Source organism: Manis pentadactyla, chromosome X (genome assembly GCF_030020395.1).
Source record: "Manis pentadactyla isolate mManPen7 chromosome X, mManPen7.hap1, whole genome shotgun sequence".
NCBI classification, from domain to species: domain Eukaryota; kingdom Metazoa; phylum Chordata; class Mammalia; order Pholidota; family Manidae; genus Manis; species Manis pentadactyla.
The window spans coordinates 30,077,330-30,101,488 of NC_080038.1; the positions used below are offsets into that span (position 1 = coordinate 30,077,330).

At 35.3% G+C, this 24,159-nt stretch overlaps 1 protein-coding gene across 1 annotated transcript in view; it reads left to right on the forward strand.

Annotated features, from left to right (window-relative positions):
- CFAP47 (cilia and flagella associated protein 47) overlaps window positions 1-24,159 on the forward strand; it is a 510,608-nt gene that overhangs the window by 209,402 nt on the left and 277,047 nt on the right. The window contains exons 35-37 of the mRNA XM_057495502.1: window positions 160-276; window positions 13,697-13,831; window positions 17,338-17,453. Of these exons, the coding sequence (XP_057351485.1) occupies window positions 160-276; window positions 13,697-13,831; window positions 17,338-17,453 (368 nt within the window). The remainder of the gene's footprint in view (window positions 1-159; window positions 277-13,696; window positions 13,832-17,337; window positions 17,454-24,159) is intronic.

A 24,159-nucleotide genomic window follows, 5' to 3' on the forward strand; every position in this document is an offset into this window, starting at 1 on the left:
TGAATGGTTAGCATTCTGTTTTTGTTTCTTCTTGTATTTTGATGGCACTTATCTACTGAAAAATGTTGATATTTCAATGACTCCTTGCTAAATTACAGAGAAGTTAAAAAGCAAGAAATTTTATTCCATTACTAAAGATTTGATTGTTGTCTTTTCCAGATTGAGTCTCATTTTGTAAATATGTACACAGAACCAAAAAGTTCTGAACAGTATCTACACAATTGTCTGATTATTGTGAATGTTCTTTGTGAAATTGGCTTTGACATCGATATACAGGTGGGTGCCTTTATATCATACATTCTAAAAATGTTTTATGAGTTTCTCCCTTTTTAAACTTTTATTCCCAGCTTTATTGGACACTATTGGCAAATAAAAATTGTATATATTTAGCTTGCACAATGTGACTTTTTAGGTGTACAGCGTGATGATTTAATATACAATATGAAATGATTACCACAATCAAGTTAATTAACACATCCATTGCCTCACATAGTTAGCATTTTATTTTATTTTTTGTGGTGAGAACGCTTAAGATCTACTCTCTTAGCAAATTTCAAGTATATAATTCAGTATATTATTAACTATAATGACTATGCTTTACATTACCCAGAAGTTATTCATCTGATAACTGAAAGCTTGTACCCTGCAACCAACATCTCCCATCCCCATCCCCTGGCAATCATCATCCTACTCTCTGATATTGAGTTGTTATAAATATCAGAGATATTTATTATAAATAAGTATATGAGATATTTGTGTAATAATCTATGAGTTAACTTTTTAGATTCCACATATGATTGAAATTATATAATACTTGTCTTTCTGTGTCTGGTTTATTTCACGTAGCGTAATGTCTTCCAGGTTCATCCATGTCATCACAAATGCCAGGATTTCCCTCTATTTTATGACTAAATAATATTCTATTGTGTGGGTAAAAATTGCAGTATTTCCAGAAACTCTTGCCTGGCCTTAGTCGTTTCACATAACAATAGGTATTTACAGCTACAGCCTCTAGCAGCCTCCAGGGACAAGGGGTGGAGAGAAGCTGTTGTCTCCTCCCCTCTGTTGTGTAATTGGTCTGGCGCCTGTCAGTTGCTGCGGATTGGTGGAGTTTCTCAGCGAAGGGGCGCGGGGAGAGGTGAGCATGCCCTGGATGGTAGAGAAACGAGCAAGCCAGAGTAGCTGCAGGAGAGGGAGGAACGGAGCCAGGTTTCCTGTGAGCCAATAAATTGGTTTCTCACACGTTGTCTTTTCCCTTGACTGATTTCGGCTCCACCAGTTTCACTGGTTTACTTGCTCCAGGCTGGGAACACACTTCCCCCCGGACTTGCATATTGTAAGTACACACCACATTTTTTTTTATCCATTGACCCACTAGCAGACACTTAGGTTGTTTCCATATCTTGGCTGTTTGTGACTAATGGTGCAATTGAACATGGGTTTGCAGATACCACTGAGATACCAATTTCACTTCCTCTGGGTATATACCTAGAAGTGGGGTTACTGGACCATGATGTAGTTCTACTTTTAATTTTTTGAGAAACCTCTGTAATGTTTTCCATACTGGCTGTACCAATTTACTTTCCCACCAACAGTATATGAAGGTCCCCCTTTCTCCACATCCTTGCCACCACTTGTTATCTTTTGTCTTCTTGATAATAGCCATTCTCATAGTTGTAAGATGATATCTCATTAATGTTTTCATTTCCATTTCCCTAATGATTAATGATGTTGAGCACCTTTTCATACACCTGTTGGCCATTTGTATGTCTTATTTGGAGAAAATATTTGACTCCTTTATGATATGCCCTTGTTCATAACTTCTAAATCTAAATTGAAACAGTCTTTTCATGGGATATGACTAAAATGTGGAAATTGAAATACAACTTCATAGAAATCTATTGGATATTTTAAAATGTGTGAATTATTTGCACTGAAATGTGCATAATAACAAAGTACTTCTAGTGATAGGCTGTTTTCTTAAGCCACAGATATGAAGCTTGAGTGCTTTTTTAATTACCCAAACTCTAGGAATTAATTAAAGGAGCAGTTGTTCAAATATAGATGTGGTATTATCATTTTAGAATGTAGTAGCGAAAAGGAAAAAAATTTCACTTTGGTTTTAAAATAAATATTCATGTAGAGATCACAGTGGCAATATATATTTTTATTATGTTTGGCCCTCCAAGTTATAATTCCATCAGGGCTTTACATCAGGTGCTCAATAGCAATAATCAAAAACATATTTTATACCATATTTTAACCTTTGTTAGAGTAATGAAGTAGTATAATAAATGAACCCTGACTTCAAAGAATATGCAAACTCAATTGAATTATCAAGAAACATATATATTAAATGATAAATAATATTTTACTCAATTAAGTGTCCATGTATGCAAAAAATAAAGAGTAGAATTCAGATAAGGGAAAAGATCAGTGTGAACTAGAATGATCCACCAAAGACTTTCTGGAGAGGGCAGAGCTTATTTGGAGTCTTGAAGGGGAGATTGAATTTGGATTGGTAGTGGTAAGAAAGGAAGGTGTTTACTCAGAGGAAATGGCATAAACAGAAGGTAGAATGTGAATAAGTGACTAACATTAAGGAAGTTGTGTGACTAGGTTACCTTAGTTGAATTTTGAATTTAGAGAAATAGATAAGCATGTACTAGAATTCTGGATGTTAGCATACAAAGCCAGGAGTTAACCATGAGGTTATTACAAGCCCAATGGTTTATACTCTTAGGACAATGGTGAGGATGGACTGGGAGGATTGGGACTTGAGACAGCAGACACAGATGAGTCAAAATGCTATTTCAGTTGGTAAAGGAGGAAAGTATTGTCTCTATTTTTATCATGTTAATGGGGACTTAATGTAATAAGCTGGTAGAGGAGACATAGTGAGGTATCCTGGACCTGCTGATCAGCCAAAAAAGAAGGATGCAACCACTAACTCTTGAATTTTCCCTTCCATCACGCACAGAGACTGGTGATGCCAGTGCCTCCGTGTGGCTTGGTAGAAAGTGGTTCCTTACACCTGCTGCAGAAATGATGTTTCATAATGGCTTGCTTTTTCCTTGTATTAAAGTCACTTGAATGTTAAAGTCACTTTTTTTATTAAGATATCATTGATAGACACTCTTATGAAGCTTTCACATGTGCAACATTGTTATGTTCACCTATATTATCAAGTCCCCCACCACATACCCCATTACAGTCACTGTCCATCAGCATAGTAAGATGCTATGAAGTCACTACTGGTCTTCTCTGTGCTTTACTGCCTTCCTCATGACCCCCCTACATTATGCATGACAATCATAATGCTCCTTAATTCCCTTATCCCTCCCTTCCCCTCCACCCTCCCCAGTCCCTTTCTCTTTGGTAACTGTTAGTCCATTCTTGAGTTCAGTGAGTCAGCTGATGTTTTGTTCCTTCAGTTTTGCTTTGGTGTTAAACTCCACAAATAAGTGAAATCTTTTGGTACTTGTCCTTATACACAAGGCTTATTTCACTGAGCATAATACCCTCTAGCTCCATCCATGCTGTTGGAAATGGATGATTCATTTTCTTCTTATGGCTGAATAATATTCCATTGTATATATAATATATATATATATATATATATATATATATATATATATATATCATCTCTTCTTTATCCATTCATCTACTGATGGAAAATAAGGTTGCTTCCATATGTTGGTTATTGTAAATAGTGCTGCGAAAAACATAAGGGTGCATATGTCTTTTTGAATCTGAGAACTTGTGTTCTTTGGGCAAATTCCAAAGAGGGGGATTCCCAGGTCAAATGGTATTTCTATTTTTAGTTTTTTGGGGAACCTCCATATTACTTTCCACATGCTTGAACTATTTTACATTCCACCAACAGTGTAGGAGGGGCCCCCTTTCTCCATATCCTCACCAGCATTTGTTGTTTGTTCCTAGTCTTTTCTATGTTAGCCATCCTAACTGGTGTGAGTTGATATCTCATTGTGGTTTTAATTTGCATTTCCCTGATGATTAGTGATGTGGAGCATCTTTTCATGTGCCTCTTGATCATTCATATTCCTTCTTTGGAGAAGTGTTTTACAGGTCCTCCACCCATTTTTTAATCAGATTATTTGTTTTTTGGATGTTGAGGTGTATGAGTTCATTGTATATTTTGGTTGTTAACCCATTATTGGATAACTCACTTATGAATATATTCTCCCATAATGTAGGATGCCTTTTTGTTCTACTGATGGCGTCATTTGCTGTTCAGAAGCTTTTTAGTTTGATGTAGTCCCACTTGTTTATTTTTGTGTTTGCTTCCCTTTCCCAAGGAGATGTGCTCAGGAAAAAGTTGCTCATGTTTATATGCAAAGGATTTTTGCCTATGATTTCTTCTAAGAGTTGTATGGTTTTGTAACTTACATTCAGGTCTTTCATCTGTTCTGAGTTACTTTTGTATATGGAGTTAGACAGCAATCCAGTTTCATTCTCTTACATGTAGCTGCCCAGTTTTGCAATCAACATTTGTTAAAGAGGCTGTCTTTTCCACATTGCATATCCATGGCTCCTTTATCATATATTAATTGGCCATATATGTATGGGTTTATATCTGTGCTCTATTCTGTCCCAGTGATGTATGGTTCTGTTCTTCTGCCAGTACCAAATTGTCTTGATTACTGTGGCTTTGTAGTAGAACTTGAAGTCAGGGATCATAATCTCCCACTTTGTTCTTTCTCAGGATTGCTTTGGCTGTTTGGGGTCTTTTGTGGTTCCATATGAATTTTAGAACTATTAGTTCTAGTTCGTTGAAGAATATTGTTGGTATTTTGATAGGGATTCCATTGAATCTGTAGATTGTTTTAGGCAGGATGGCCATTTTGACAATATTAATTCTTCCTATCCGTGAGCATGGGATGTATTTCCATATATTGGCATCTTCTTTAATTTCTCTCATGAGTGTCTTGCAGTTTTCAGGGTATAGGTCTTTCCTTTCCTTTGTTAGATTTATTCCTAGGTATTTTATTCTTTTTGATACAATTGTGAATGGAATTGTTTTCCTGATTTCTCTTTCTGCTAGTGTATCATTAGTATATAGGAATGCAACAGATTTCTGTGTGTTAATTTTGTATCCTGTAGCTTTGCTGAATTCATTTATTACTTCTAGTAATTTTGGGGTGGATTCTTTAGGGTTCTCTATGTACAATATCATGTCATATGCAAACAGGGACAGTTTAACTCCTTCCTTACCAATCTGGATACCTTTTATTTCTTTGTGTTGTCTGATTGCCATGGCTAGGACCCCTGGAACAATGTTGAATAAAAGTGGGGAGAGTGGGTATCCTTGTCCTGTTCCTGATCTTAAAGGAAAAGCTTTCATCTTTTCACTGTTAAGTATGATGTTGATTGTGGGTTTGTTGTATATGGCCTTTATTATGTTGAGGTACATGCCCTCTATACCCATTTTGTTGAGAGTGTTTACATGAATGTGTGTTGCATTTTGTCAAATGCTTTTTCAGCATCTATGGAGATGATCATGTGGCTTTTGTCCTTTTGGGTGATGTGGTGGATGATGTTGATGGATTTTTGAATGTTGTAGCATCCTTGCATCCCTGGAGTAAATCCCGCTTGATCATAATGGATGATCTTTTTAATGTATATTTGAGTTCGCTGTGCAAATTTTTAGTTGAGTATTTTTGCATCTATGTTCATCAGGGATATTGGTCTGTAATTTTCTTTTTTTGTCTTATCTTTGCCTGGTTTTGGTATTAGGGTGATGCTGGCCTCATAGAATGTGTTTGAAATTATTCCCTCTTCTTCTGCTTTTTGGAAAACTTTAAGGAGGATGGGTATTAGGTCTTCACTAAATGTTTGATAAAATTCAGCATTGAAGCCATCTGGTCCATGGATTTTGTTCATAGGTAATTTTTTGATTACCACTTCAGTTTCATTGCTGGTAATTGGTCAGATCTTCTGTTTTTTCCTGGGTCAGTCTTGGAAGGTCATATTTTTCTAGAAAGTGTCCATTTCTTCTGAGTTATCCAGTTTGTTATCATATAAATTTTTATAATATTCTCTCATAATTCTTTGTATTTCTGTGGTGTCCATAGTGATTTTTCCTTTCTCATTTCTGGTTCTGTTTGTGTGTGTATACTCTTTTTTTTTCATGGTAAGTCTGGCTAGGGGTTCCTCTATTTTGTTTCATTGATTCTTTCTATTGTTTTATTCTTCTTGACTTTATTTATTTCTTCTCTGATCTTTGTTATGTCCCTCCCTTTACTGACTTTGGGCCTCATTTGTTCTTTTCTAGTTTCATTAATTGTGAATTTAGACTGTTCTTTTGGGATTGTTATTCTTTTATGAGGTAAACCTATATTACAATATACTTCCCTCATAGCACGTCCTTCACTGCATCCCACAGATTTGGTGGTGTTGAATTATTGTTGTCATTTGCCTCCATATATTGCTTGATCTCTGATTTTATTTGGTCATTGATCTGTTGATTATTTTAGGAGCATTTTGTTAAGTCCCCATGTGTTTGTGGGCTTTTTGTTTTCTTTGCATAATTTATTCCTACTTTCATACCTTTGTAGTCTGAGAAGCTGGTTGGTACAATTTCAATCCTTCTCAATTTACTGAGGTTCTTTTTGTGGTATAGTATATGATTTATTCTTGACAATGTACCCTGTACACTTGAGAAGAATGTGAATCCTGCTGCTTTTGGGTGGAGTGTTCTACAGATGTCTGTTAGGTCCACCTGTTCTAATGTGTTCTTCAGTGCCTGTCTCCTTACTTATTTTCTGTCTGTTTGATCTGTCCTTTGGAGTGAGTGGTGTGTTGAAGTCTCCTAAAATGAATGCATTGCTTTCTATTTCCCCTTTTAATTCTGCTATTATTTCTTTTACGTATGTAGGTGTTCCTCTGTTAGGTGCATAGATATTTATAGTAGTTATATGCTTTTGTTTGACTGATCCCTTTATCATTATGTAATATCCTTTCCTTCCTTGTCTCTTGTTAATTTCTTTGTTTTGAAGTCTATTTTGTCTGATACAAATACTGCAACTCTTGCTTTTTTCTCCCTTTTGTTTGCATGAAATATCTTTTTTTCTCTTCACTTTTAGTCTGTGTATATCTTTGGGTTTGAAGTGAGCCTCTTCTAGGCAGCATATGGATGTTTCTTGTGTTTTTATCCATTCAGTAACTCTATGTCTTTTGATTGGTGCATTCAGTACATTTACCTTTAGGGTGGTTATCAATAGATATGTACTTATTGCCACTGCAGGCTTTAGATTTGTGGTTACCAAAGGTTAAATGTTAGCTTGTATACTATATAACAGTCTAACTTAACTCACATAGTACATTATTTCAAACACAATCTAAAGGTTCTGTTTTTTTCTCCTTTTCTATTCTCCTCTATTCCTTATATATTAGGTGCCATATTCTGTGTTCTTTGTATATCCCTTGACTGACTTTGTGGGTAGTTGATTTTATTTTGCATTTTCTTAGTAATTAACTGGTGTACTTCCTTTACTATAGTTTTGTTTTCTCTGGTTGCAGCTATTTAGCCTTCGGAGCTCTTACTTCTAGAGCAGTACCTCCAAAATACACTGCAGAGACAGTTTGTGGGAGGTAAATTCCCTGAACTTTTGCTTATCTGGAAATTGTTTAATCCCTCCTTCAACTTTAAATGGTGATCTTGCTGGGTAGAGCATTCTTGGTTCAAGGCCTTTCTGCTTCACTGCATTAAATATATCATGCCACTCCCTTCTGGCCTGTAAGGTTTCTGCTGAGAAGTCTGATGGTAGCCTTATGGGTATTCCTTTTTATGTGATCTTTTTACTCTCTATGGCTGCTTTTAATACTCTGTCTTTATCCTTGATCTTTACCATTTTAATTATTATATGTCTTGGTGTTGTCTTCCTTGGGTCCCTTGTGTTGGGAGATCTGTGCATCTCCGTGGCCTAAGGGACTATATCCTTCCCCAAATTGGGGAAATTTTCAGTGATTATCTTCTCAAAGACACTTTCTATCCCTTTTTCTCTCTTCTTCTTCTTCTGGTACCCCTAGAATATGAATATTGTTCCATTTGAATTGGCCACACAATTCTCTCAATATTCTTTCATTCCTAGAGATGCTTTTTTCTCTCTTTGCCTCAACTTGTTTGTATTCCTGTTCTCCAATTTCTATTTCATTTACTGTCTCCTCTACCTCATCTAATCTGCTCTTAAATTCCTTCATTGTATGTGTAATTTTGGATACTGTATTTTTCAAAGTTTCAGTCTTTCTTGAAGTCCCTGAGGTCTTGAGCATTTTTTTGTAGCTCCATGAGCAAAGAGCTCCATGAGCATGTTTATGACTTTTATTTTGAAATATTTATCAGGAAGACTGGTGATTTCTGTTTTACTTGTTCCTTTTTCTTGTCTTTGTGGGATTTTGGTTTGTACTAGGTTCTTTTGACATTTCACATTTGTAGTGAATAATATGCAATAATAACTTTGTGCAGCTGCTGCCCTCTAGTGTACAGAAGGTTTGCTCTCTGGAGCTGCTTGGCCCCTGCTCACCCCTGGTGAGATGGCAGGGTTCGCAGGTGAACAGCACTGGTGCCTGCCAGAGTAAACAACTCTTTCTTGCTTCCCTGCTGCAGTTCCTGCCTCCACTGACAGGGCCAGTGGTCTGAGCACCCAGAGAGGAGCCTCTATGCTGTGCCCCTATAGCTGCCACAGGTGGGGTCGGTCACCCTTTTGCTTGCCTCATGCAATGGCAGGGGCAGCAGGTTTGCGAGCAGTTTGCAGCCAGAAAGAAGGAGCAGCAGGCTGCATATTGCAGTGAGGGGCCTTGGGGCTGTGTTTCCAGCCAGGGAGATGGAGCACCTGAAGCTCCTGAAATTTCCCAACCTGCTGTGCTGAGTGCACTGGGCAATTTTGTCCACCTGTCCTTTCTCTTGAACAGCAAGCTCTGTGTAATCCTTGCCCCTTTAGCAACCCTCTCACTGTTGGGAAGTGTTTCAAAGTGGCTGCCTTTCTTTTGTCCCGGAGCAGCCGTTTGTGGATCCCTGTTCTCCACAAGCAGCTGGAGTCTGTTTCTCTGAGTATTCTGCCTGTCTTAGTTTTCCAACCCCACTCATCTCCATAGTACCATGTAATGTAAGTTTGTGGTCCCAGAGCAGATCTCCAGGGCTGGGTGTTCAGCAATCCTAGTCCTCCACCCACTGTGCGCTCTATTTCTCTTCCTCCCTCTGGTCAGCTGGGTTTGGGGTAGGGCTTGGGTCCTGCCGGATCGCAGCTTTGCTACTTTACCCTTGTCCGTGAGGTCTTCTCTTTTCCCCAGATGTAAGCAGTCTGTTGTGGTCTTCTTTCCTTTTGTTCTTTCAGGATTAATTCTATTTGCTGTATTTTCATATTATATGTTGTTTTGGGAGGAGTTTTCTGTCTCATTTCTTACACTGCCATCCTTAGGCCCATCTTATCTCTTAAAGTCACTTCTTATCAGGTCTGCCATTTACATTGTTTTAATTTGGTAGAGTTGTTGAGAGAAACTATAATCAAGAATTTTTGTCATAGTTTTTTATAAGAGACTTTTAAAGATATACTCTAATAAAAGATTTTTGTTTGGAAGAATGAAAATATTAAAGTTCCCATTGGTTTGGAAAATTTAATCTCCTCCATGAAAGACACTGGATTGACTCTACAAGAGTATATATATGGTTAAACCTCACTCATGCCTTAAAGATGTTACTCACTAGTAGTGACAAGTATATGAAAAGGAGCTGATATAAAACAGTGACTGCAGCTATGACTTTTCTTCTGTTCTAAGACAAGATACAATGTAGACAAGAAACAATGTGCTATGTGAATCAAAGAGAAAATATTCTGAAAAGGAAACCAGGAAGAGCTGCATGGCAAAGTGACCCTTGAGAATTTGGTAGCAGTTCACAAAAATACTTAAAACTACTCTTTTAAAGAGACTATAATGAGTCATATATTGTGATTCAGTCCTTTGCTTTTTGATTTCCCAGATATGTTGACTCAAAATGTTTATTTTATTGTGTAGCCAAAAAAGATTTTACAGTGTGAGTGTCTTCTATGTAAAAATATAGAAAAGATTTGATGAATGGAGAAATGGACAGTTAACTTATCAGATAATTGGCAAACTTTTACCAGCCATTTCCAATTTCCTAACTTTTTATGAGCCTGGATTTACCAACCACATTAAATGGCAAAGTTTAAAAATACCACCCTTAAATTCACTTAGCTGTAGTGAAATAATGCCGATGCTTAGCACTGTTCCACATTTGAATCCTATGAAATTCACCACTGGACTTACTTCTTAATGCTTAAGTTTCTTATTTATTACATCCTTCTTTGCATCTGTTCCATCAGATGAATGTTTCTGAACCAGTGTTCTTTCCTGCTGTGGAATACTGTCAGGTGGAATTACAGTTAATACATATTCTTCCTTTCATGACGTGCTTTGTATTTAAGGAAGAAACTTTCTGGGAATTATTTGGGCTCAGCCTAGAATGTGTTTTTATTCTCCCATTCAGAGAAATGGATATAAAAAATAAATGTAACATTTATAGAGATAGTATTACACATAATTCACTGACTAGTGATGGGAGCTAAGGGTGAATAGAGAATCTAAGTTTTTCTGTTAAAAATTTTGTTTTCCTCAGCTTGGATACTTTTAGCCTTAACTGAATTCATGAGTAAAAATATTTTTAAATAAAAGAAACTCAACATTTTACAAAGGATGAATTCAGGCAGTAGAAGATTTATAGAGATAGTTGTTCAGTTCCTCAACTAAATTATCAAGAGATTCATTTTTGCTAAGCCCTTCTCAGCCTGCCGTCTTTGTTTTAGGAATGTACAGGCATGTACATTAATAACCAGAAATTTCATTCTGAAATTCTCACATAACACCTTCATACAGCAATTCTTGGGGCTGGTTGAGTAGCACCTCTTCTTGTGCTTCTCTTTTCTGCTAAGGTAAACCTGCTCCGTGGCCCCATGGGATATTTTCCATTGCATATCATTGACCATAATTGCATCCCATGCTTGCAGCTAAACCAGTGTTTGACAAAGGTAATGGATGCCACGAAAATGGGATTCTTAGTAAAGGAGAAAAGGAAATTGTTGTTGGGAAGGCAATCAACAGTGTTCTCTGTAGAATTATGGTATGTGATTGGGCACTGCTAGTTATGGATGGTGTCTAGTCTGAAAGCTGTTGGTATCTTGAAGTCATAGCAAATAATTCATAGCATCTACCATGAAGCTCAGTATCATCTCACCTCTTGTTACCGATGAGGAAACTGAGGTCTAGGGAAGTCGATTGTTTTAGTCAGGATCATGGCTCTGTATAGTAGCAGAATTTGAATTTAATGTACCAGATTGCTACACCAGTATTTTTCTCTATTATGCCTTTCTTTGTGTTAGTCCAAATTCCCTATCTTTTGTTAGTCCAACAGGAAAGTACCATAACTGGGTAAAAGTGGACCAATACAATTCAAGTTCTTCTAGGTTATATTTATAGAGAGAGTAATGAATATATCTTTGATATTTTACATGAAAATATTGTGTCAAGCAAACGTGATTTATTTTAACATTTGCCTTTTTAAGCCTAGGATTAACTAAAATGTAATTGCTTTAGGTTATTTTTCTAACCTAAAAAATTTGAAATTCATCATAAGATAAGAATGCCTTTTATATATTTTTATAACCTAAAAAATTTGAAATTTATCATAAGGTAAGAAAGCCATTTTCTCTGTTTCCTTAATCTTGTATCTTAATTATCAAGTGTATTTTTCCATTAAGATATTTTTTTCATGTCCAGTGTATTGCATTGAATCCTATTATATACTATCCAGAATTTTGGGAATCATTTTATACTGCTATCTGTATATTTTATGCTACAGCCACTAAAACAGTGTTGAAATGACTTTTATTGACCTCAGCCTTGAGCCCAGAGTGTTCTGCTACTAGTCCTGCCCTTTCCCCAACTAACACATTTCCTGTCACCCTGGACAGTCCTCTTTGGATCACACTCATAGGCTGGCCCATCACATAGGGCCCTGAAGGGCCATATTCTTCACTTTGTTGCAGTTGAACTCTGTATTTCATTTTTTAGTTTGTTCCTCTCTTAAGTAGTTTTCCTGTATCTGCTGACTAACATTGTCTTTGGTGAAGAATGTAAGACCACAGAATACTGATGAGAAACTTTGGAGTCCTGGTATATTTCTCAGTTTTACTCAAATCATGCTTATTAGCAGCTTTCTGCCATGCCCTTATGTTTTACTAACATCCCTCCCTCCATCCCAGCCACCTTTATTGGTTAGCCTTACTGCTTATTGACAAAACAAAAAAACAAATCCTTCTCTTCTTCCAAAGAGGGAAAATAATGTATATGGAAATGTGGACTAGGAGATGATCAGAGGGGCTGTCATTATTCTCTGGTAACTGCTGCCAAATTTCAGACTTAAGTGTGTTAGTGCCATATAACTCATTAGGTATCGTTGGCTTGCATACTGCCTACATTCCTAGGCCGGGCCCAGATCATTCACCCTTGCTAACTTGAATGTATGCCATTAAGTCATAGTAGATGCTCATTTTATGGAAGTGTAGAGAGCTCCCTATATATGGACAATGAGAGTGTTGCTTATTAGTGGGGTTTTTATGTCTTTGAATACTTGCCTCAGACCATTTCCAGTATGTCTTTGCTATGAATAATTCTCTCCCGCTACCATCACCTTTCCCTAGGAGATCGCAGGCACTATATAAATGGATAGAAAGAATTCTTCCTCTTTCTCCTCACTCTACTTTTTGGCTTCATTATGTATTCTGGCTGTGTTAATTGATTCTGCTGTTATTTCTCTGTAATTCTGGATTTTATCTCAGATCTATTCCAACAGCCATCACTAATTTATCATGTTTAGCAGTATAATTAAGCTCTCTGCCTTATTATAATTTGTCTGTTCTGGGAAAAGCATTTTCCAACCACCCCCCTGCCTAATCTGCCTGAATTGTTGCTCTAGTGCTACTGTTTATTCAGAAATCAAGACCCTCACCCCTCACCCTGACACCCATACTCTTCACAGTGAGTCCCTGATGCTCCTTAGTCTTGTCTTCCACTGCTTGTCCTTTTTTACCTTATCCATATTCAAATTGGGCTTCTTCCCCAAATGAACACTGTACTTCCCTATATCCTTGCCCCATAGTCCTTTGCCTTTCTGATAGAATATGCCTTTTTCCTCACATCAAACACAATGTATTTAATAGCCAAGCATTCTCCAAGGCCATCTTTTGTGCTGCCTTCTCGCTTGGGCTTTTGCTTGGAAACATTTTGCCATATTTTACCATAGTAGTTTGTCTACTTCTCAATTTTCTTCTGCTGCTTTATATACTTTAAATCAAGGACTGTGTCTTAGTCATATCAGTCAGTATTTCTAGTAAATAGTACTCTTCTGACCTCTGATTAACTTTTATGGAGTCTCTGAGGCTGAGGTCAGTGTTGTACTTAGAACACGTGTAATCAGTCTTTTAACACCTAGGTCAAGCTCTTCTGATTCACAGCAATATTTTGTTTCCTACGTCATTGTCAATCAGTAACACTTTAAAATATTTTAAAGTAATCAACAATTGATTTACTACACTTTAGCTCTTCTTAATACATTTTATCTGTATATCCTCTAATTTATATTTCCCTTCTTTGAAACTAGGCCACTGACATCTGTGACCCTAATCCAATCCTGATGCTTATGCTTTGTGTGTACATGTATGAGAGGCTCCCTACATACCTCCCCAAGAAGGTGGTGCCCTTTCATTGTGCTCTGCATGACACTGTGTTGAGACAGGTAAGGATATATTTGGGGCCAAAATATACATGGAGATAAACTTATAAGAAGGGTTTTAGCTTTTCTTTCTCAGTCCAAATGTAACAAAAGTACCAAAATGACATAAAAAGCCTTAACAAATGTTGCTCCTTCTAAACCAAAGGTATAGTAGAATGAAAGGGACAATTTGTGCTTAATAATAATAAGCACCTGTAATGACTCTTCCATTCATTTGAGGAATGGGGTTTCGGAAAGTGGAAAATGAAAAGTAAGCACTTTAAAGAGCAAATCTTTTCAGGAAACTTAAGATCCATTTCATGTACAAGACTGACAGCATAAGTGGAAAATTGTGATCTGAATGTGCTCAGCTTTCCTTTAGGGAGCAGCTTACTCATCCAGATGGATTTTGTTCAAACAAAGATATATAAAGGTAAATAATAATGACAGTGCTCCTGACCAGGGCCAGGGCCACCTAATTCTCACTAAAGGAGTTTATATATGCTGGAGCTGCTAAATGTGAAGCAGTGTACTTTTTAACTTGCAAAGAAGAATTGAAAATGAAATTTTGAGTCCTGTAAAAAATGGCAAATGTATATAAATATATCCATATTGTGCAAGTATTCTCTTTAATTGAAAAATATCTTGCCAGGGATCATTGTTTTTTTCAAACAATTTGTTACATATTAACACTTGTGAAATATCTTCTAGCATATAATTTTAAATTGCTTGTACTTATCTAAGATTGTTCCTTCCACTAGTTTTTTTTATAAAATCTTCAACCACATTTATAGGTCTCTCCTTGTGTCTTTCTCAGGACACTATAGGCTGATAGAATCTTCTTCTGTACCAAAATTAATTAATCACTTTGGTCAGATCATATTTCTTTCTTTTCCTCAAGCTGTTTTGTGTATTCCTCCTCATATTTGGTTGAGGGAGATAATGTTATACTTTCAGTGCAAAACTTGCCCATATTTGGTCTTCAAAAGCTATGTCTTGGTAACCTTTGATTTGTACTTATAAACTCTTTGAGAAAATCACTCTGTAGGCTCTGTAATGGCATGAGCCATGATGGTTGGTAAGGATTCAGTTAAAAGTCAGGAAAAACTCAGGTTCTTGTCTCAAAGTATAAAGGGCTCAATTTAGGGAAGAGAAGTCTCTTGTTATAATTTTTGCTAGCAAACATTGAGATATGTTTTTTTAGCAAACACTGAGATAACCTTTAAAAAATTTTTATTCTTTTCCCTTTTTTGTTAAAAAAAAAGAAATATAAAACTCTTTAGAAGATTTTTTTCAACCGTATTTACTATGATAGTTCCCTAACTGCAATGATATTCAAGGACTTTGGGGACTAACCAGCCTAGCGCTGTAATTATATTGAAGAGGACTTTTGACTTCAAAATAAAATTTCCAAAGTGTTAGAAATGTTTTGATAAGCCTGCAGAAAATAGGGGGAGGCTGAATTAGATGAAACTGATTTAGTACAGTTAAGTATTTTTTCCAGTTCTTGAATTCTGTCCAGATATTTGTGTTTCTTTATGTCACTTAGTTGTTATTTTTAAAAAGTAGTTCATAACACAAGCTGATGTTTAAAAAAAATTTTCATTGTGACTTTAAAAACCAAATTAAGGAATATTAAAATGGAAACATGATTTCTTTCCACATTTAACTCTTCACTAGGAATAATGTTCAAACCCTAAGGTTATAGATGAAATTATATATATATATATATATATATATATATATATATCTTTTCTATTTCACAAATGTAAGGTATGTCTTTTGAAGGAAACAATATAAATTAAATATAAATGCAAAACAAAATGTCAGTTACAACAAGCTTTGATTTTAAATTTCACTGATTCTGAAATTGTTAAGAATCTTTGGTATAGTTTGCCCCTGTGTGTCAACACCATAAATGACAGTGCCTAAATCAGAGAATGTCATTTTTACCAATCCTTCTTCCTCTAGGATAAAGAAAAATCTCAAGAAATGGCTACTTTAATTGAAAAACTATTTCTATAGTTATACTATAGAATAATAGAATGTTAGAGCCCATAAAAAATATAGTAATCAATGAAAAAATGTACAGTGCAGTGATTTTTCTGAGACATTTTTTAATTGAAGTCCTTTCTTTTTGAAACAAAATTTACACAGAAGCACAATAGTTAAAGAATGGCTGTCATTGAAAAAGTTACAAAAGGGGAATCGAGGCTCCAAAGCTTGCTTTCTCTCCCTTGAACAGCTTTCCCTTCTCCCCATTTACCACTCACCACCCCTACATGAGTTGGGTGGGAAAATCTGATCACAGACGAGTGCAATGCCATTACGTCATACATGTGACATGACCTAATGAAGATGAGTGGCCTCCTTAAGATCTCAGGACTAGTTATGGAAGTTCCAGGCCTGTAAACCAATAACAGTTCAGAGGGAATCTACTATGCTTGTCCACATTTCCTTTCAGAAAATGGAAATTGCTCTCTAGAATTTAAAATCACGTGGTCTGTTAATTAATACTTTAAACACATGCACATACATACATGCATACATAGATACATAAAAATAACACACTATGGTCACTTGTCCCATTGTAGCTGATTTCTATATGTAGATGAACAAAATGAGATGCCCAAATCCTTGGGGAAACTGAAGATAGACACTCTTCAGCAACAATATACTTGTCCTAATAGGAAAATTCTCACTGAAATAGAAAAGTAGTTAATTTAATCTTCCAACAAAGCTCTGCCATATTCCTTATGATTCACTACAGTCATGCATCGTGCTAATCTTTAACCCTTCAAATATCCGTGACTATCGTTCCTGTACTATTGTCACCTTTTTCCCACTCTATTTGGCCAATCAGCCATGCCTTCTCCCTTCCCGAGTCAGTACTTTCCATGGTAACGTTGTGTCTTCCTAATGTGTGTGCGTGTTTTGAATCCCCATTATATTCTACATAAACACCTGTGTACTCACATTTTATGTGAAATATTCTCTCTAAAAATTAGATAACTCATTCTCAAATACTCTGCTTACCTTGGCATCAGGAAGAAAGAGAAAGCCGACTCCTAGGTCAACTACCGCTTCTAGATGAGGCTACCATCATTTCCAGCCTAGGCCTTGGTTTGTAAACCTACACTCCTTGTAGCATTTTCTCCACCAAGCAGCCAGAGTATTCTTTTTGTAATTTGGATAATATAAATTCTGTGTTTGAAATTCTCCAAAGGTTTTCCTTTTCAGTAAGAATAAAATCCAAGTGACCAACTTTGGATTTCACATCTTTGATGATCAGGTGTTTTACCTCTGTCATTTCATTGCTTGAAAGCTCCTTCTCTCTGCCCACTAGGTTAATACACACACACACACACACACACATATATAATATTTAAATACAAAATCTGCTTTCCTCCAGTTAGTGCACATGAGGAATAAGTATTTTCATGATTAAAATATATAACTCTCTGATTAAAGTGTTAGGTTGTATATTTTAAAAATCAGTGACCTTATTTATACTCTGTGCTTCAACATAGATTCTACTGAAAAATCCAAGCTCCAAAAACTTAGTGTATAATGCTACAATTGTTGGAAGAGATGCCTCTGACTTCTCCCTCTCCCATTCAGGGAATGTTGTGACAATTTCTCCAAGGTAAGTGTTTGGTTTTTTTTGTTTGTTTGTTTTTTGTTTTTTAATTTTACTTCATTGAATACATCAGCCCTAGAGATTTACTGTATGTTATAATTATAAAAGGCTGACCTGGGTTTGTTTTTAAACTGACATATATATATATATGTATATATATATATACACACACACACACACACATATATATGTGTGTGTGTATGTATAAAATGAAGAGTCAGTTAGACATAAATTATTCATATGTTACTGAGATTCCCACCAACTTTGTTAAAAGAATTCTAACAACATAGAACAGCTGTTTTCTATATATGCATTTAATTTTCATTTGTTTTCTATGCAAATGGACCATATAGATTAGACTATAAGTTGTTTGTGTATATACTATGGTGATGTTTCACATAGGAAACTGGAATCAGTGTGTGCTAAATTTATGGACACATATTGTATATATTTATATTGTTTATTTTTATATAAGGTATATAAGTATATGACATTAATATTATATACAGACAGTTGCTGACTTACTATGGCTTGACTTATGATTTTTTGACCTATTCTCCACTCACCTATTTCTGTATTATAAATTATATCACAGAATAAAACTTCTTGTGAAAACAACCCACCCATTTTCTAAGTTATACATCTTACATGTGCAAAAGTGAATACACATTCAGTAGAAACTTTGCTTCCAGTTTTGAATTTGGATCTTTTCCTAGGCTAGTGATGTTCAGTCCAATAATCTCTCATAATGTTGGGCAGCAGCAGCGAGTTGTACCTCCTAGTCAGCCATGCAATCATGAGGTAAACAACAGATACACTTAGAACCCTTCTGCACCCAAAGAACCATTCTGTTTTTTACTTTTACTACATTAATCAATAAATTACATAAGATATTCAAGATTTATTCTAAAATACAATTGTGTTAGATGATTTTGCCCAATAGGAGGCTAATGGAAGAGTTTTGAGCATGTTTAAGGTGGGCTATGCTAAGCTATGATGTTCAGTAGGTAAAGAGTATTAAATGCATTTTCTATTTATGATATTTTCAACTTATGATGGGTTTATCAGGATGTAACCCCATCATAAGTTAAAGAAGGTCTGTGTGGTCATTTCTGATTATAAAGGCAAAATGTGCTTATTGTATATACATACTGAATTAAATATGGGAAAAACTGTTCTCCACTCACCTATTTCTGTATTATAAATTATATACAGAATAAAACTTCTTGTAAAAACAACCCACCCATTTTCTAAGTTATGCATCTTACGTGTCTGTTATAAAATGCAATTTTGGTAATGCAAGTTCATTTAGACACTGTCATGGTAACATTTGTCTTCCCTCAAGACTTTGCTAATTAAGATCTATTCTTTGCCCTTCAAGTAGGATGATACAAATGAAGAGGTTTCAGGTCCCCTCCCACCTTTTTTTTCAGTCACAAACCCAATAGCCTCTATCAGTATTTCAAAGCTCTCATTACGTGGAAATTCTTCCTCACAACCCACACTAAACCTCTGATATTTTAGCTTGGGACCACTTTTCTTGTTAATGAAATTAACATGTATACTTTATGTTTTAAATCTAAAACCTGTATGTTGTTGAAAATTTGACTGTTACATAGAAGTGTAAAGAGGAAAACAAAAATCGCCTAGAGTCCTGTCATATAAACACAGTTAATGTATTAGTTCGTGTCCTTCCAGTTTTTTAAATGCACAAGTATGGGTTTATTATAACATATGCATAATTAAGTATTTACAAAGTAAGTGCATTATATGTAAATATTAAAATACTTAATGTTTAACATTTGCTATGTACAAAATCTATGTAATATGTATTTTATGTACCTTTTCATATTTGATCATCCTAACAGCCATCTTAGTGTCTTCATTTTATAAAAGAAAACACTGGGCACAGAGATATTAAACCTTTCGCCCAATTTTCCCATCTGTTAAATGGTGAAGTAGAGATTGAAAGCCAGCCAATCTAAATCCAGAGTTTGCACTCTTATTAAAGTGATACCTGCACATACTGTGTGTGTGTATGTGTGTGTGTGTATCACATTCATGCAAAGCCCTGGGCATTCCATAAAATGTGGCTTTGACTATTTGTAAGCAACCCAGAAGGTCCATGACATGTGATTGTATTATCTTTATTCCTCCAGGAGCTAGTTTCTGAGAATTTTTCACTTGGGTGGACCTAATAGACAATCTCCTATTAACTTCTCAGCAGTGCTTTTTTTTTCACCATTTCTGGTGTATAAATATAAACAAATTCATAAATACTAGCTTCTTAAAGTTTTTAATACATACCAAGTGAACATTAACTGGCCTTATATATACATGTGATCATGAATATGTGTTCGTATTTTCACCATATTGAAGATGTACATGTACTCTTGTTTTCAACCTTTTTTTACTCAAAATTTAACTTGTACATGTTCTAACAAGTCAAATATGCAAAAGAGTTTAAAATGAAAAGCAAGTCTTTCTCCATTCAAATCCCTGTCTCCAGAGGTACACCTCTTGAGCCACCTACTTTGAACCCTTTCAATTATGTCTAATTTTAGTTCTTCCAATAGTTGTGTCCAGAAATATAAATAATCTCTATTTATTTGCCAATGGTTTATCACCTTCAAAACTAATCTATTGTCATAAAACTATAGCATTTAATAACCTAGCTTATTACTCTTCTAGATTTATTGGTGTCCCTCCAAATGTCATTGGTTTATCGTCTATTCATTATTTTTTGAAGAGTGAAAATGTGTTTTATAAATATTTCTTTCACCATCAGTATACAAACTATCTTTTGACTCCTTCTTTCTGAAGCTGAGAAAATTAATACATTCTAAAGAAGTGCATACACTGTGAAGTCTCTCTCCTCCCATTGTACCACATTCTAGAGCACTTCACCTTTTTCTCCTATTTGGGCTGATTACTTTCCAGAAATATTGAAGAGACATTCATATTGGATATTCTCTGTTTCTCTTTGGATAGAAACTAAAATCTTTCTTCATTTACTCACTTATTTACTGGAAAACATCCTTATAAAACCTTCTAACAAAAATTATGGGAGAGGTAAATTACACAAGATTTTACATTTCTAAGCATGTCTTTTTACTAGCTTTACACTTGATTTATATTTTGCTTGGTATATTATTCAAAGTTGAAAATATTTTTCCTCATAACTGTTAAGATAATTATTCCATTGCCTTGTAGTATTTCGTACTTGTGATGGGAAAGTCAACTATAATTCTGTTGCTGCACACCTCCAAAAGTTTTTAGGCTCTTCCTTTGTGTTCTGATACTATTTCAGAATACATTAAGGAGGGTCATTTTTTACTCACTGTCTGGGTACACAGTGAGTCCTTTGATTGTGAAGTAGATTTTCCTCAGCTCTTAAAAATTCTCTTAAATAATTTCTTTCATAATTTTCTCCTCCATGTTTTCTGTTCTCATTTTCCGACCTTTAGTTGTTGGATATTGAACATGTTAATTGTATCTTCTGTGTATCCTACTTTATCACTAGTATTTTTCATCTCATTGCTTTCTCCTCTCTTTAGCAATAAGCCTTCTTTCCCAACTGTTGCCTTTGGGGGATAGAGGGAGAGAGGGAGCAAGGAAGGGAGGGAGAGAATATGAATCTCTGTATATACAGTTGATCCTTTAATAATACGGGTTTGAACCGAATGGGTCCACTTATACAGGGCTTTCTTTCAATAACTACAGTACAGTACTGTAAAGGTATTTTCCTTATGACTTTCTTAGTGATGTTTTCTTTTATCTAGCTCATTTTATTGTAAGAAACAGTATATAATACATACAACTTTCAAAATATGTGTTAATTGACTATGTTATTGGTAAGGCTTCCAATCAGCTGTAGGCTATTAATAGTTAAGTTTTGGTGGAATTAAAAGTTGTACACAGATTTTTGTCTCTTCGGGGGTCAGTGCCCCTAATGTCCAAGTTGGTCAAGGGTCAGCTATATATTTCTAAGTGTATTTTCTTTTTCATTGATTATTCCTATTTCATAGCATCCCGTTCTTAAATTGGGTTATAGTCTCTTCATAAGTAGTTCTGACTTTTACATTCTCATCTATTACCTGTACTATTTTTCTTTGCTCTGATGTCACTTAATATGCTTGTTTACATTGGTTTCAATGTTTCATGTTGAAGGTTTTACTCTAATGACTTGAGATACATGTTTATCCATTCATATGGAATAATACGGCAATAGAAAAGTAAATTGTGATTCTGTATTTGCACAGGTTTGTCAATTGGCATACTTTACTTTAAGGTAAGAAACATTCTGCTTTTATGCCCAATTACCCAGCATTCTGACTGGCCCTGGGGAGATGGGTTTTGTCTGAACTTCATCTTGCCTTCCATGAAAGTGGGCATTTCTGGAAATGGCCCCTCCAGGAGTCCACAGGCTAGCTGTGTTTCCTTTTTTAGCCTCATCAATAGTGTCCTCTAACTAGCAGCTTTTCAAAAAGTCATTTTATTATAATTTCAGTGTGATTCTCTTCAAGAGGTGATGAATGTGGGATTCAGATGCCATTGTGGTCTGGAATCCTCCTATCATGTCATTTAACAGTTAAATGGGGGACTTTGACACTGACGTACAGGCTCTATGATTCAGCCTCATTTTTCTTATGTGGAGGATGAGAATATACCCACAGTGTTGTCGGTCATAAGTGTGATTACATAGGCAAACATCTAGTACTATAAGTGGAACATATATGTAGGAAGCAGTAAGTATTTGCACCCCCTGTTCTGAATTAAAAGTGCTGGTGATTCATAGATGAAAATATATCAACATTGCTCACAAGTGTTTCCAATCTAGCAGAGTGCCCTAGAAGCAAATACAACATGAAGATTAATTTGATAATTGTTTTATTTGTGATGTGTGTATGGAACTAGAGAAAAATGGAAAAAAGAATCTCTTAAGTGTTCTTGGGGAAACCACAAAAGGGATCCCAGAAGAGGGAATGCGTAATTCTCAATGTATATGGAAAACAATTCTTCACTTTGCTACATGCATTTTATTTTGTGGGCTTGGATACTATTATTCAGTGGTTCTGTTTTTAGTTAGACTACAAAATTTCATAATCTTTGGTTTTTCCATATAGGGTTCTGCAAATATTTTGTTTTCTTATCTATAGCTTTATCATCATATATTATAGAATTATCTCTGTGTATCACATTTTGTCATAGACTTAGTCTAAATCACCATTAATAATGGCTCTTTCTGCCAGCTGTGGATTTTTATTCCCAGCAATATCATTTATATAGAAAAGATTCAACAGCTACATCAACATATAAACAAACATTTTATTTTTGGATCTAATTTGATAACTACACTTAGCTATAATCACAGAGTGACTGTCATAAAAAGTGAAAGTATACTTTCGGAATATCATTTTGCTTCTTTTTTTCCTCATTCTCATTGAGCCATATGGGCACTGACATTGATGTGTTATATATTTATTTTCCATCTTTTGCAAAAGCCAAGTTTAAGTAGCTTATGATTCACATGCAATATTAAGATCTTATTTAATTATTTATTTATACATCATCTCCTTTAAAAAAATTTATATTGAGGTATACACAATAAAATGCACAAATCTTAGTGTACAGCTTGTTGCTCTTTGACATGTGTATATGCCTCTGTAACCATTGCCTGGATAAAGATATCAAACATTATCACTAATTTTTCCTCCTTCACCCATTCCACCTATCCCCTCCCCCTGCCATGGTGACCATCAGTCTGTTCTCTGTTTATGAGCCTATTTCTGTTTTGTTTGCTCATTTGTTGTTTTTTAGATTCCACATATAAGTGAAATCATATGATATTTGTCTTTCCCTGCCTGACTTACTTCACTTAGCATAACACCCTCTAGGTCCATCTATGTTGTTGCAAATGGCAAGATTTTATTCCTTTTTATGGTTGAGTAATATTCCATTGTATATACATACAAGGAGTTTTTTTTTAAATAAGGTGTAGGCAATTGGAACAAAATGAAAACAAAAGGTAAGGAAGTTAATATGAAGCCTATAACTATACATGTCTGGAGACCTAAGACTCTTACAGAAGGAGACTACCCATTCGTTTCTAAATTTACTAGCACATTCAGGAAGGAATCATGGTCATTTACATGCTTCAGCATGACTTCAAAATTTTTAAAAGGAATACCTATACTCAATAGAAGCTCAAATATTCATGGTCCTAAAACCAGCCATTGGCCTCATAAAAAGGATAGTGTACTTTAAAATGTGTTTGATAAGATTTAAGTATAGATCCATAAATTAATTTATTAAGAGCATAATGTTTAGATTATGGTCATTCTTAAACACCTCTCTTCATTTTCATCAGCTTCCATGAAGATCCATTCCTTTTCCAAGTGCCACTGATTTTGCCAAATATATCTTAAATTTGGCATCTTTTCTCCTTATCCACCTCTTCCATCCTAACTTAATATACCATCATCTTTAAACTGGGCTGCTATTAATGATGAGAAATAGGTTTGTTGTTGTTCTAATTACTCGATCCCAAAAATCTAAAACAATGCCTGGAACATTATATATTCTCTTTAAATACCAATTGAATGAATAACTTTATCTAATGATGAATTTTAGAATATCTAGAAAAATCCTAAATCACTCACAGGTTTTGAGTCTATACATCCTGAAAAAGATTTCAAGGCCAAATAACCTT